Source organism: Capricornis sumatraensis, chromosome 13, assembly GCF_032405125.1.
Source record: "Capricornis sumatraensis isolate serow.1 chromosome 13, serow.2, whole genome shotgun sequence".
In the NCBI taxonomy this organism is placed as follows: domain Eukaryota; kingdom Metazoa; phylum Chordata; class Mammalia; order Artiodactyla; family Bovidae; genus Capricornis; species Capricornis sumatraensis.
In genome coordinates, this window is record NC_091081.1 from 52,834,573 (window position 1) to 52,850,542 (window position 15,970).

Below are 15,970 nucleotides of genomic sequence, written 5' to 3' on the forward strand. Positions count from 1 at the left end.
TCTGTTCAGAACTCTATCTAATACTGGATAAATTACTGTCTCTGTTTTTAAATAATTTCTGGTGAATTAAAATTTATAGATTTTCTCAATATGTTCTTTATGCCTATCTTAAATTCTTCCTGTTGTATTTAAGGATATATGTTTTTTAAAAACCCCGAACCAGGTGGTTGGAAGAGATGGGCAAGGCTGGCCCAGAGGGGCAGGGATGGACCGAAGGGGTGGGGCTGGCCCAGAGGAAAAGGGATGGACCAGGGGCTGGCCCAGAGAGGAAGGGATGGACTGAGTGGGAGTGACTGGTCCAGAGCGGACATGGCTGGCCCAGAGAGCCTGGGGTTGGGAGGCAGGGCTGGGCAGCAGAGCCCTGAGCAATGTTGGCCCTAAGGAGGTGAATAACAGGGACCAGTCATTCGTGCAATGGGCGGTGCTGTCCCCCATCCCTAGAGGGAGTGCCCTTACCTTCACCTCAATCTTATGGGAGGAGGAGGGCAGGTGGGCGGCCACAGACCAGTCCCCAGGTGCTGGGTAGGAGACATTGACAGAGGCGTTGTCCTGCAGCATCTTGAGGAGGAAGGAGGGCTGCACAAAGGTATTGTTGGTGAAGCTGGTGCCCAGTGGGTTGATAAAAAAAGCCCGGACTAAATGCCTTTATGGATAAATTTTACCAAACATTCAAAGATTATTAATGTTATGTATACTATCATGTAAGAAACGAATTGCCAGTCTGTGTTCGACGCAGGATATGGGATGCTTGGGGCTGGTGCACGGGGATGATCCAGAGAGATGATATGTGGTGGGAGGTGGGAGGGGGGTTCAGGATTGGGAACCCATGTACACCCATGGTGGATTCATGTCAATGTATGGCAAAACCAGTACAGTATTGTAAAGTAAAATATAGTAAAACTAAAATTAAAAAAAAATAAAATATTCTGCTCAAAGGAAAAAAAAACCACAAAGATTATTAATGTTAATCCTCCTTAAACTCTTCTTAAAAAAACAGAAAAAGAGGGAATTTTTTTAAACTCATAATGTAAGACCCAGCATCACCTTGATACAAAAGCTAGACAAATATTCTTCAAGAAGACTACAAATAAGCCATTATATTTGCAGTGACATCAAAAAGAATACAAACTTAGGAATAAATTTTATCAAGAAGGTAAATTATGCCTAGAACTATAAAAATCGGAAAGAAATTGAACACTAAAATAAAATAGAAAAATATTCTGTGCTCATAGATTAAAAGAATTACTATTGTTAAAATGTCCATACTATCCAAAGTGATCTACAGATTCAGTGAAATTCCTATTAAATTCCAGTGACATTTTTCACAGAAAAAAAATAATTCTAAAGTTTTTATGAAACCACAAAGGACTTCACATAACTAAAGCAAGCTTGAGAAAGAGCAAAGCATGGAGGCATCACACTCCCTGACTTCAAAATGTATTACAGAACTATAGTAACCAAGACAGCATGGTACTGGTGTAAAAACAGACATAAAACCAATGAAACAAAAAGTCCATGCCCCTGTGGTCACCTGAACTTCAACAAGGGTGCCAAGAATATAAAATGAGGACAGATAGTCTCTTCAGTACTTCATGTTTAGAAAACTAGGTGTCCACATGCAGAAGAATGACATTGGATCCTTATCTCATACCACATACGAAGTCAACTCAAAATGGATCAAAGATTTAAGTATAGGATCAGAAACTGCTTAAATGAAAAGAAAAACATAGGAATACAGCTGCTTGATGTTATACTGGGCAATAATCTTTTGGATATGATCCCCAAATCACAAGCAAGAAAAATAAAATAGCTAAATGGGATTGAATTAAACTAAAAAAGCTTCAACATACATAACAAAGGAAAACAGCAAAGTGAAAAGGCAGCTTATAAAGTAGGGCAAAATATTTATGAACTATATATATATATGGTAAAGGATTAATATCCACAACATACAGAAAACTCACACAACTTGGTAACAATAACAACAAAAGTTAAAAGTGAGCAGAGGACCCAAATAGACATTTCTCAAGATATGCAGCTGGACAAACAAGTATATGAAAAATTACTAAACTTAACTAATCAGGGAAATGCGGATCAAAACCATAATGAGATATCACCTCAGACTTGTTAGATGATTATTATCAAAAAGAGGAACAATAAGTTTTGGCAAGGATACAGAGGAAACAGAACTTCAGTACACTATTGGTAGGGATATAAATTGGTGCAGCCGTTATGGAAAGCAGGATAGAGGTTCCTGAAAAATTAAAAGTGAAACTACCTTATTATTCAGAATCCCACTTCTGGATATATAACTGGAAGAGATATCTGTACTCCCATATTTGTGTGTGTGCTCAGTTGCCAAGTCGTGTACAACTCTTTGTGACCCCATGAATCGTAGCCCACCATGCCCCTCTGTCCATGGGATTTTTCCAAGTAAGAATACTAGAGTGGGTTGCCATTTCTTCCTCCAAGGGATCTTCCCGACCCAAGGATCGAACCTACTGTGTCTACTGGATTTGCAGGCAGATTCTTTACCCTGAGCCACCTAGGAAGCCCCATTGTCATGTTTATTGTGGGATTATTCACAACAGACAAGATATGGATAGAACTTGAATGTCCTGCCATTTGCAACAAAATGGATATATGTGCAGATATTGCAGTAAGGGAAATAAGCAGATGAAGAAAGATGCATACTGTTTACCTTCACTTATATGTGGAATATAAAAATGTCAATATCCTTGAAACAGAGTAGAATGATGGTTACCAGGGGCTGGGTTTGGGGCATATGGAGGTTGGTTAAGGGGTACAAGTAAGTTATGGATATGTGATGTGCAACAGTGTTGACTGTAATTAGCGTATACTTGAAACTCGCTCAACAGGGAGATCCTAAGTGTTCTTATCACATACACAAAAATGGGTACATAGATGTTAATTAGCTTGATTTGGTTGATTATTTTATAGTGTATCAGTTCAGTTCAGTTGCTCAGACGTGTCTGACTCTGTGCAACCCCATGAACCACAGCACGCCAGGTCTCCCTGTCCATCACCAACTCCTGGAGTTTACCCAAACTCATGTCCAGTGAGTCAGTGATGCCATCCAACCATCTCATCCTCTGTCGTTCCTTTCTCCTCTTGCCCTCAATCTTTCCCAGCATCAGGGTCTTTTCGAATGAGTCAGCTCTTCGCATCAGATGGCCAAAGTATTGGAGTTTCAGCTTCAACATCAGTCCTTCCAGTGAACACCCAGGACTGATCTCCTTTAGGATGGACTGGTTGGATTTTATAGTGTATAAGTTTATCAAATCAACAAGTCATAGATCTCAAATATATACAATTTTTAATCAGCACTATGTGTCAATAAAATTGAGAAAAAGGCTTTTTTTGTTGTTGTTATTTTCCTCTTTTCCTCAGCCCTTTGCCTTTTACATATAAAGGTACATTAGACCTGTATTTAAGCATAGATAAGTTTTGATGTAAGCCTACTCTGTTGTATATAAGAAGAAAGTCATTCTTGTTCTAGGTACATAATTATATATTCTTTATATGTAAACATTTATCTTTGTTTTTATACAGATTGCGTATGATTTAAGTATTTTATTAATAGAACCATACAAGCTTATTTATATTCCTAACATTTTTCTTTTATGTTATTCCAGTAGTGCTGCTTGATTCATTAGACTCTGTTGCAGAAGTCAACCTTGATGAACAGGATAGAACAAAAACTAAGCCAAAGGCTCTGTCAGATATGACTGATAATGAAATGATTGGAACAGGTAAGAATGAGAAACTATAGCTAGTCTCTAAACATATAATATTTTGTGACTAATTGACTTCATTTCTGGGGAAAATATATATGATATATAATAATACATGTAATAACTATCAATAAAATTTTACATTTTTATTGAAGTATATCTGATTTATAAAGTGTTAGTTTCAGGAATGATTAAGTTATATATGTGTGTATATGTAGACATACTGATGTGTGTATATATATATATATTTTTAGATTCTTTTCTGTTATATATTATTACAAGATGTTGAATATAGTTTTCCTGTGCTATACAGTAGGTCCTTATATCTGTCTTATATATAGTAGTGTGTATCTGTTAATCCCAAACTCCTAGTTTATTCCTCCTTTAGTAACCAGAAGTTTGTTTTCTGTGTCTGTGGGTCTGTTTCTGTTTTGTGAATAAGTTCATTTGTCTCATTTTTTTAGATTCTGCATATAAGGCTGTCATACAGTATTTATCTCTTTCTGACTTACTTCACTTAGTATGATAATCTCTAAATTCATTTATGCTGCTTCGGATGACATTATTTCATTATTTTTCATGGCTGAGTAGTATTTCAGTGCATATGCATGTACGTGTGTGTATACACATCACGTCTTCTTTATCCATTCATCTATTGATAGACACTTAGGTTGCTTTCATGTTTTGAATCTTGTAAATAGTGTTGCTGTGAATAGTGGAGTGCATGTATCTTTTTGAGTTAGAGTGTTCATCTTTTCTGGATATACGCCCAAGAGTTGGGATTGCTGGATCATATGGTAACTCTTATTTAGTTTTTTCAGTTCAGTTCAGTTCAGTCACTCAGTCGTGTCCGACTCTTTGTGACCCCACAAATCACAGCACGCCAGGCCTCCCTGTCCATCACCAACTCCTAGAGTTCACTCAGACTCATGTCCATCAAGTCGGTGATGCCATCCAGCCATCTCATCCTCGGTCGTCCCCTTCTCCTCCTGCCCCCAATCTCTCCCAGCATCAGAGTCTTTTCCAATGAGTCAACTCTTTGTATGAGGTGGCCAAAGTACTGGAGTTTCAGCTTTAGCATCATTCCTTCCAAAGAACACCCAGGACTGATCTCCTTTAGAATGGACTGGTTCGATCTCCTTGCAATCCAAGGGACTCTCAAGAGTCTTCTCCAACACCACAGTTCAAAAGCATCAATTCTTCAGCACTCAGCTTTCTTCACAGTCCAATGCTCACATCCATACATGACCACTGGAAAAACCATAGCCTTGACTAGATGGACCTTTGTTGGCAAAGGACTGTCTCTGCTTTTCAGTATGCTATCTAGGTTGGTCATAACTTTCCTTCCAAGGAATAAGAGTAGGCAACCTCTATGCTGATCTCCATAGTGGCTGCAGCAGCTTACATTCCCACCAACTGTGTAGGAGGGTTCCCTTTTCTCTACACTCTCTCCATCATTTATTATTTGTAAACTTTTTCATGATGGTCATTCTTTTTCATGATGGTGTGAGGTGATATCACATTATAGTTTTGACTTGGGCATTTCTCTAATAGCAATATTGAGCATTTCTAAGGAAATGGCAACCCACTCCAGTACTCTTGCCTGGAAAATCCCATGGATGCATGGAGGAGCCTGGTAGACTACAGTCCTTGGGGTCGCAAAGAGTCGGACACGACTGAGCAACTTCACTTTCACTTTCTTTCACTTTCATGTGCCTTTTGGCTATCTGTATGACTTCTTTGGAGAAATGGCTGTTTACATCTGTTCATTTTTGATTGTGGTTTTTTCTTTTTTTTCTATTGATCTGTTTGTATATTTTGGAAATTAAGCCCTTGTCAGTGCATCGTTTAAAATTTTCTCCCATTCTGTAGGTTTATGGTTTCATTTTGTTTATGGTTTCCTTTTGTTCAAAAACCTTATAAGTTTGATTTGGTTCCACTTGCTTATTTCTGCTTTTATTTCTTTTGCCTTATGAGACCTAAGAAAACACTGATGCAATTTATATTAGAGAATGTTTTGCCTACATTCTCTTCCATGAGTTTTATGGTGTCATATCTTATATTTTAAGTCTTAAGCCATTTTGAGGGCTTCCCCGGTGGCTCAGAGGTTAAAGCGTCTGCCTAGAATACGGGAGACCCGGGTTCAATCCCTGGGTCAGGAAGATTCCCTGGAGAAGGAAATGGCAACCCACTCCAGTACTCTTGCCTGGAGAATCCCATGGAGGGAGGAGCCTGGTAGGCTACTAGTCCATGGGGTCGCAAAGAGTCGGACACAACTGAGCGACTTCACTTTCACTTTCTAAGCCATTTTGAGTTTATTTTTGTGTGTGGCGTGGGAGTGTGTTCTAATCTCATTGATTTGCATGACACCAACCAGCTTTCCTCAGAGAAGGTGATGGCACCCCACTCCAGTACTCTTGCCTGGAAAATCCCATGGACGGAGGAGCCTGGTGGGCTGCAGTCCATGGGGTCGCAAAGAGTCGGACGTGACTGGGCGACTTCCCTTTCACTTCACTTTCATGCATTGGAGAGGCAAATGGCAACCCACTCCAGTGTTCTTGCCTGGAGAATCCCAGGGACAGGGAAGCCTGGTGGGCTGCCGTCTATGGGGTCACACAGAGTTGGACACGACTGAAGTGACTTAGCAACCAGCTTTCCTAACACCACTTGTTGAAGAGACTATTTTTTTCCTCCATTGTATAGTCTTGCCTTTGTTGAAAATTAATTGACCACAGGTGTGGGGGGTTATTTCTGGGCTCTCTATTCTGTTCCACTTATCCATGGGTCTGTTTTTATGCCAGTACCATGCTGTTTTGATTACCATAGATTAATAGTATTGTCTGAAGTCTGGAAGGTATGCTTTCTACTTTTTTTTTTTCCCCTCACATATTTGTTCTAGCAATTCTGGGTCTATTGTGGTTCCATATAAATTTTAGGATTATTTGTTCTAGTTCTGTGAAAAATGTCATGAGTAATTTGATAGGGATCACATTAAATCTGTAAGTTGCTTTGAGTCGTATGGCTATTTTAACAATATTGTTTCTTCCAATCCACGAGTATGGAGTAGCTTTCGATTTCTTTAAATCATTTTTAATTTCCTTCATCAATATTTTATAGTTCTCAGCATGTAAATCTTTTAGCTCCTTGGTCAGGTTTATTCCTAGGTATTTATTACATGCATTATTGAAAGGGATTTTTTTTTCCTTTTCTGTTACTTCATGTTAGTATAAAGAAATGCAACAGAGTTCTGCAACCTTGTATCCTGCCACCTTGCTGAATTCATTTATTAGTTCTAACAGTTTTTGTGTGGAGTCTTTAGGGTTTTCTATATAGAGTATCATGTCATCTACATGTAATGACAGTTTTACCTCTTTCCTTCCAGTTTGGATCCCTTCTGTTTCTTTTTCTTGTTTCATTGCTGTGACTCAGACTTCCAAAATATGTCAAATAGAAGAGGTGAGAGAGCATCCTTGTCTTGTTCCATATTTCATTTGGAAGGCTTCCAGCTTTTCACTGTTGAGTACTATTTTGGCTGTGGGTTTGTCATAAATAGCTTTTATTGTGTTGATTTATGCTCTCTCTGTACTCACAATGGTGAGAGTTTTGATCATGAGTTAATGTTCAATTTTATCAGATGCTTTTTCTGCATCTATTGAGATGATTATATGGTTTGTCTTCTGTTGATGTGTCGTATGTATCACATTGATTGATTTGTGTATGTTGAACCATCCTTGTGACCTTGGGAGGAATCCAGCTTGATCATGGCGTCTGATCCTTTTTATGTCCTGTTGGATTCTGTTTGCTAATTCTTTGTTGAGGTTTTTGCATCTGTATTCATTAGAGATATTGGCCTGTAATTTTATTTTTTGGTAATGTCTTTGTCTGGTTTTGGATCAAGGTGATGGTGGCTTCATAGAATGACTGTGGGAGATTTCCCTCCTCTTCAGTCTTTTAGAGGATCTTGAGAAGAATCAGTATAAGTTCTTTCTTATATCTTTGTTAGAATTCCCTAGTGAAGGCATCCAATCTGGACTTTTGTTTGTAGGGAATTTTTTTTTTTAATTACAGATTCCTTTTCACTTCTAGTAATTGGTCTGTTCACATTATCTGTTTATTCTTGATTCAGTTTTGGTAGGCTGTATCAACAATAAAATTTTCAATCTCACATTTTCTACCTTTTTTTAACAAATTAAATAGTCTGAACTTGCTAATGGTGACACTTTATGCCAATAGGCTGAGTAAAGTGTGTTTTAAAAGAAGTACTTGTTAATAAATGCTGTTGATACAAAGTATGGTACTGAGATGAATATTAAATAATTTCCTGTGCTCCCCCCAACCCAGTTCTGTTAAATTTGCTATATGTAGGAGAAGTGAGACTTTGTTTTTATGCTTTTCCATAGTTCCTTCTGGGTAGGAAAAAGCTGGATCACATCCTGAAATTCTGAAATGTGTAGGCCTATCTAGACTTGACTAAAAGTTGTGGAGACCTTTAAGATAGTGGCTTTTCAAACTTTGTTAAAGCAGTGGAACTGTTACCTGCCTCCCAAGTGGAATCTTAGGTAGTACTCTATATAGATACAAAATGTATTTTATCAGTGTAAATATAAATATTTACATTTGTGACATTTACTTTAAAAAGTAGTGAGAACAGTAATGGTCTTTAGAAATTTTAAAAATTAAATGTTACAGATACTTGTTACATTCTTATATCATCAAATTTCCAGTATGTTTGTATATATTTTTATTGTATAATATAAAAATATTTTTGTTTTGCCACATAAACAAGTGCAAATGGGATCTTTTCAGCTTGCTTTTGCAAGTCTTAGGTGACCAATATGATCAACTAAGTCAACCCAGACACTAGTCAAAAAAAGAGCAATAGAAATGGTAAATCACTAGCCAACTCTGAACATCTGCTTGCATTTTAATTTTACTCTTTATTTCTTTATGGCAGTATAATATACCTTTTTATGGCAGTATAATATACGTGTAGTAGAATTCATGTATCATCATAGTGCAGTTTGATGAATTTTCAAGTCCTGAACACATTCATGTAATCAGCCCCAGATCAAAAAACAAAGCATGATCAAAACCTCAAAGTCTACTCACATCTCTTATTTCTAGTCATTGCCGTTCTAAGAATCACCACTGTCTTGTTTCATTTACCTCCATTTTAAAATGTGAATATAACAGTTAAGTGTGAATATAACAGTTACAAAGTTAAATCAACCACAAAAAATTGCAACAGAAGTTTTCCATCAAAACATTACTAGTTTACTTGTTGTTACCTGACTGAATATTCTGCAGTGATGGAAGCATGTGCTGGGCCCATGTTCCTAAGTCTTATAACTGTTTTTATTTAAACGCTTGTCATACGTGCTCTGATAGTCTGCATAAACTGTTTTCAGTAAGTAGATATGGATTCTTTTAAAAGACAAGTGTAGACCTACAGCTTTTCTATTCAGTGATACATTATAGGAGGTTCATTTATATACAGGATGGCCAGAGAAACTTTTTTCTAAGATATGCATGAAAACAAAGCCAGAGGAAAGAGTTATCACTCTGCTCTTCATATTTTAAAATGAAAATTCAAGCATCTGTGGAACGTATGATTTTCTCTGAATGAAAATCAGAGCAGTTTGAAAACTTCTGCTGTACATTATAATAAAACTCAGAAATAAAAAACATATTGCTGGAAATAGAAACTCTAATATGATCTCAGAAATTATATAAAATTAAAATTTTTTGGTCTTATTTCTTAAATATTCTTGATTCTGAAATAATTTGGTGAATCAGGTACTAGAAGAGTAAAGAGTATGACATTATTTTCTTTGGTCTTGGATTCATATTTCCAGCCTTGCCAGTTACCAGCTGGGTGACAAGGGACAATTAATACCTCAAGGCCTGTTTCCTCTTCTTTAAAATGACATCATTTGATGATCAATTGAGATTATGTATAGTGCCTAGCATACTGTTACAGTTCAATGAGAAGTAGCAGCTCTGTGGTTCTTATCACTTTTTATTTCAATACAGTTAATAGTCAAATTATACTAAAGAGCATGAAGGCATAAATACCTTTTGGCTATGAAGTATTAAATTTACCTAGTATTTACAAAAGTACACTGGAAAAATTTCAAATCAGAGTGTGAACTTATATTAAGAACTGAAAGTATCAGCAGCTTCCTTTGTTTACCATGCATCTTCCAGCCTTAAGCAGGCTCAGTTTAGGTGATACATTGTCAAAGATTTTTATCTCTTTTTTTTTTATAATACTGTTCATGAAACTTGTGCTTTACTGTCTTAGAAAGGTTGGTAACTGTAAAATGATGGTCAGATCTAGCCTTTTGCTTGTTTTCGTTTGTCTTGAGGGCAGGGACCATTTTGTGCCACGGTTGCATGCCTGGAGCAGTCACAGGAGGAAAGTGTTGCTTCACAGCCAGACCCCTGCCTCTGCCCAGTAGGTTCTAACACTCCCCTGCCTCTTAAAGTGGAAAATAGAGTGGGCTTTTGACTTGTGGTAATATATGAAATAGATGCAAGAAGCCAGCCCTTTTTCTCTCTTATCAGTTCAGTTCAGTTCAGTTGCTCAGTCGTGTCCGACTTTTTGCAACCCCATGAATCACAGCACGCTAGGCCTCTCTGTCCATCACCAACTCCTAGAGTTCATTCAAACTCATGTCCATCGAGTTGGTGATGCCATCCAGCCATCTCATCCTCTGTCATCACCTTTTCCTCCTGCCCCGAATCCCTCCCAGCATCAGAGTCTTTTCCCATGAGTCAGCTCTTCACATGAGGTAGCCAGAGTACTGGAGTTTCAGCTTTAGCATCATTCCTTCCAAAGAACACCCAGGGCTGATCTCCTTCAGAATGGACTGGTTGGATCTCCTTGCAGTCCAAGGGACTCTCAAGAGTCTTCTCCAACACCACAGTTCAAAAGCATCAATTCTTTGGCACTCAGCTTTCTTCACAGTCCAACTCTGGCAAAATGCATAAAAAGATTTTAACAAAGAAAGGACCTGAGAAAATATTTGAAGAGATAATAGCTGAAAACATCCCAAACATGGGAAAGGAAATAGTCAGCCAAGTTCAGGAAGCACAGAGGAGTCCCAGGCAAGATAAACCCGAGGAGAAACATACCAAGACACATAGTAATCAAACTGATATAAATTAAAGACAGAGGTAAATTATTAAAAGCAACAAAGGGAAAATGACAAATAACATACAAGGGAACTCCCATTAGGCTATCAACTGATTCCTCAACAGAAACTCTACAAGCCAGAAGGGAATGGCATGATATATTTAGAGTGATGAAAGGGAAGAACCTACAACCAAGAATACCCAGCAAGACTTCTTCGGGTTTGATGGAGAAATCAAACGCTTTCCAGATAAGCACAAGTTAAGAAATTCAGCACCACCAAACCAGCTTTACAACAAATGCTAAAGGAACTTCTTTAGGCAGGAAACACAAGAGAAGGAAGAGACCTATAGAAAGTAAATCCAAAACAATTAAGAAAATGGTGATAGGATCATACATATCAATAACTACCTTAGATGTCAATAGATTAAATGCACCAACCAAGACATAGACTGACTGACTGGATGAAAACACGTGAATGTATGCACTTCCATTTACCACATCACTCTGCTTGACACACCCCCATTGTGTGTAATTATTTTGTTAAGTTAATCGTGTTCTCATTATGGCTTGCAATTGTAATTATCTTTTATTTTTTGTTTGGCTATTGATTGTGAAAACTGATAAACATCTTTTACTCTTGTGATTATGTAACTATTACTTAATACCATTGTATCATGATTGGTCAACAGAAAAATAATAGAACTCTTTATCACCAAAAGTAGGATCTAATAGAAAAACCTGTAATCAGTTTTTAAAATCCAGATGCATATCAGAATTATCTTGAAATTTTTTGAAAAATACAAATGCTCAAGTATTACTCTCTTTCTCCAGAGCTCCAGATATGTTTCTGATGAGCAGTCGTATTTAAAAACAACATGATGATCTTTTACTTTGATCTAGTGTGTTTCACTTTTTCTATTTCATATTCAGTGCTCCCATTTCATTTAGTTTATGTTCTCCAATTTTTCCATCTCTTCTTTTTTTTTGATGTTCTTTCTCAAGCCTTTAAGTGTAGTAGAAAAGCTTTTGTATACGAATCTATAAATACATATATATATTAGAAAACTTATGAATTTTTGTCTAACTAAAAAAATTATGACATTTTGATTCCACTTGTTTGACTTAGTATGCTGCTGCTGCTGCTACTAAGTCACTTCAGTCGTGTCCAACTCTGTGCAACCCCATAGACGGCAGCCCACCAGGCTCCCCCGTCCCTGGGATTCTCCAGGCAAGAACACTGGAGTGGGTTGCCATTTCCTTCTCCAATGCAGGAAAGTGAAAAGTGAAAGTGAAGTTGCTCAGTCGTGTCCGACTCTTAGCGACTCCATGGACTGCAGCCCACCAGGCTCCTCTGCCCATGGGATTTTCCAGGCAAGAGTACTGGAGTGGGGTGCCATTGCCTTCTCTGGACTTGGTATGAATAGAATGTTAAATTTCTAATTAAAGGGCTTCCCTGGTGGCTCAGACAGTAAAGAATCTGCCTGCAGTGTGGAAGACCTGGGTTCAATCCCTAGGTTGGGAAGATCCCCAGTATTCTTGTCTGGAGAATCTCCCAGGACAGAGGAGCCTGGCAGGCAACAGTCCATGGGGTCATAAAGACAGAGAGACTGGTGGTCTACAGTCCATGGGGTCACAAAGAGTCTAAAAAATAGATAATGCAATAGGCAACAAAAGTTTACTGTATAACACAAGGAGCTATAATGAATATCTCATAATTATCTATGAAGGAAAATAATTTCAAAAATAATATATGTGTGTTTGTATAACTGAATCACCTTGCTGTGCATCTGAAACAACTGTACTTCAACAAAATATGTATATATTAAAAAAAGGTCAACATCTATGACCCTGAAATTATTTTTAATATCAGTTGGATTAATGATTCAAATTAGGAGACAAGTACCTTTCCCTTGCTCTGTTTTCTGAGCAGCATCTAATGCTTCTCTATCTTTCATTTCAAATTTTTAACTTTTAGGTAATTTGCTTTTCCACATGTTTGCTCAGCTGTTAGTTTAAGCCAAAACCTCTTCTTCCTGTCACCTCATGCCTGTTAAATTAGGTATGCACATTCAGTACTGTGATGCTGTTTCCCATTGGGATCATTTCTTTCATGCATACTCAGCAGATACTTAGGCGTCCAGGTATTTCTCTAGAGGAGGGAAAATGTCTTCTGCCTTTTTCATTTCTTCATAAAAATTAATTATCTTCTCCCTTTGAGTCTGATAGATGGTTTGGGGGAAAAAATAGGCTTATTTTAGCAGGCAAGGTTGTTTTCCTCAAGTCCTGCTGAACATTTCAGCCACTTAACTGTTAGTGATTCCGAACTGGTGGTATCCCCCACTTTTTAAATGTATTTATCCATTTATTTATTCGTTGCATTGGGTCTTAGTTACAGCCTGTGGGATCTTCCGTGGTGGCGTACGGATTCTCTGGCTGTGGTGCACAGGCTCTGGAGTATGCAGGCTTCAGTAGTTAGAGCGCTCAGGTTCTCTAGTTGTGGCACGTGGACTTGGTTGCCCTGCAGCATGTGGGGTCTTAGTTCCCCGACCAGGAATCAGATCTACATCCCTTGCATTGCAAGGTGAATTCTTAACCACTGGACCTCCAGGGAAGTCTCCTTCTTCACATTTTTGTTTTTAGTTTATTTAAGCAAATTTATTACATCTTGGACAGGCTCCAAATAGCAGTGGTGACCTGATGACCTGAAGCAGCAGGTGGAAAGCTCTTCCATTGTAAGGCATTCTTACATAATCACGTGTGATACTTGGCACCCTCTGACATTTACAGTTGAAACTAGTTCCTCAGAATTTTATACTATGCAATTTACAGATTATATAGAGAAAGAGGAGGCTGTATATATGCTCTTTTATCTTTAGGCATTAATTAATGGTTATAGGTATCAAGAGAACAGGACTCTGATCACCCTGGTCCTCTTGTTTTTTTCTACTTGTCTATAATGCTTTTATTTCTTCTAATTTTGAAAATTCTACTGTTAATAATGAAAAGTACAAAATGACTAGGAAGATACTCATAAAAATCTTAGATCGTCACTGTCATTAGATTCTTTGAATTCTTTTCTCCAGAGTTTATCAGTTGATGGGAAGAGAAGGAGGTTGATAGGGAAGGAAAAGTGAACTGTGAGATGAGGTTCTCTGTTTTGGATAACTGGGTGACTGATCACACCACAGCCACAGCAGCAGACACTGGGAGCAGAACAGCTTTTGTTGGGGAATGTAATTAATTCGCTTGAGGATGTATTAAATGTGATTTGCTTACAGAACAGTCTACATGTCTGTTAGGAAGTTCAGTGTTCAGAAAAGAGATAGAAGATAGATTAAACGGAAGACACAGGTTTGGGAGTCAAATGTTTATAGGCAATTACTAAGCAAAAGGTGCTAATGAAATTATCCATCACCCCCCACGCCCCCCCCCCACACACCCATAAAAAAGAGAAGTTTGAAAAAAGAGAGCTGATGATGGAGCCCTGAGATGAGCTATTAACCACAGAAGGTGTAAAGCAGCCGTCAGAGCAGTGAGAACAAGAAGGTGTTATACAGCCCCAGAAAAAGAGCAGGGCCACATGTTATACAGAGGAGACAGGCCCCAGGGAAAGAGCAGGGCCACGTGTTATACAGAGGAGACAGGCCCCAGGGAAGGAGCAGGGCCACGTGTTATACAGAGGAGACAGGCCCCAGGGAAAGAGCAGGGCCACGTGTTATACAGAGGAGACAGGCCCCAGGGAAAGAGCAGGGCCACGTGTTATACAGAGGAGACAGGCCCCAGGAAGGAGCAGGGCCATGTGTTATACAGAGGAGACAGGCCCCAGGAAGGAGCAGGGCCATGTGTTATACAGAGGAGACAGGCCCCAGGGAAGGAGCAGGGCCACGTGTTATACAGAGGAGACAGGCCCCAGGAAAAGAGCAGGGCCACATATTATACAGAGGAGACAGGCCCCAGGAAGGAGCAGGGCCACGTGTTATACAGAGGAGACAGGCCCCAGGGAAAGAGCAGGGCCACGTGTTATACAGAGGAGACAGGCCCCAGGAAGGAGCAGGGCCATGTGTTATACAGAGGAGACAGGCCCCAGGGAAGGAGCAGGGCCACGTGTTATACAGAGGAGATAGGCCCCAGGAAAAGAGCAGGGCCACATATTATACAGAGGAGACAGGCCCCAGGAAGGAGCAGGGCCACGTGTTATACAAAGGAGACAGGCCCCAGGGAAGGAGTAGGGCCACGTGTCTCACAGGGCAAAGAAAAGTTTTCAGGCTGAAGAAAGTTAAGGCTGGATTTGTCTACTAGGAAGTTACTTTCTTTTTATTATAGCAGCTTTAGCAGGGTTTTGGAACACACTGGACTGCAAAGTTAGAGGACTGAACTTCAGTTGAACAAATGAAGAATACTAGATGTTTGGTGGCTCAGGAAAATAAGAGAGGCTGGGTGGGGGTGCGTGGAGCAGAGGAGAGACAGAATCCTTGAAAACTTTTTGTGTCAGTTTGAGAAATTTAGAAATAGTTTTCTCCAGTGCAGAGAGGTTGTATAGGGATAGTAGGCAGAGATGTTTTTACAGTTAGCCTGTCAACACGTTTCAGCCTGCTGAAAGAGGCCCTGAGCCTGCTGAGATTCACGCTGGCAGGCTATGGCCACCCATTACTAAGGTTTGTATTTCACTCTGTATCATGTTAGCATTTTCCTGCAGCCTTGTTCATCATGCTTAACAGATTAAGGGGTGAACTTAGTGTTCTATATTTCTCATGTATTTGTGTGGTTATACTAGAGACTACATTTATCTCAACAGGTATTTCTTATGGACAAAGCAATAGTGACATTGAAGCTCTACATCAGGCTTATTGTCACATAGCCCATTCTTTGGGAGATGCAGATGAACAAAGAACTGAGAGCAATGCAGCAGAAAATACCAAGAGCTCAACAAAAGATCATCTTCAAGAAAATGAAGGGTCCTCTAAAAACATCTCTACTACAGAGTCTGGTAAAAGCGTGTTTGTTTGAGCCTCTCTCTGAACTGTTTTCAGTATGATATAATTTAAATACAATTGGCTGTGGTAATGATTTCTCAGTA

The 15,970-nt window shown here is 38.9% G+C and overlaps 1 protein-coding gene across 1 annotated transcript in view; it reads left to right on the plus strand.

Annotated features, from left to right (window-relative positions):
- CEP162 (centrosomal protein 162) overlaps positions 1–15,970 on the plus strand; it is a 93,030-nt gene that overhangs the window by 28,319 nt on the left and 48,741 nt on the right. The window contains exons 8-9 of the mRNA XM_068985367.1: positions 3,657–3,773; positions 15,689–15,880. Coding sequence (XP_068841468.1) covers positions 3,657–3,773; positions 15,689–15,880 — 309 coding nt within the window. The remainder of the gene's footprint in view (positions 1–3,656; positions 3,774–15,688; positions 15,881–15,970) is intronic.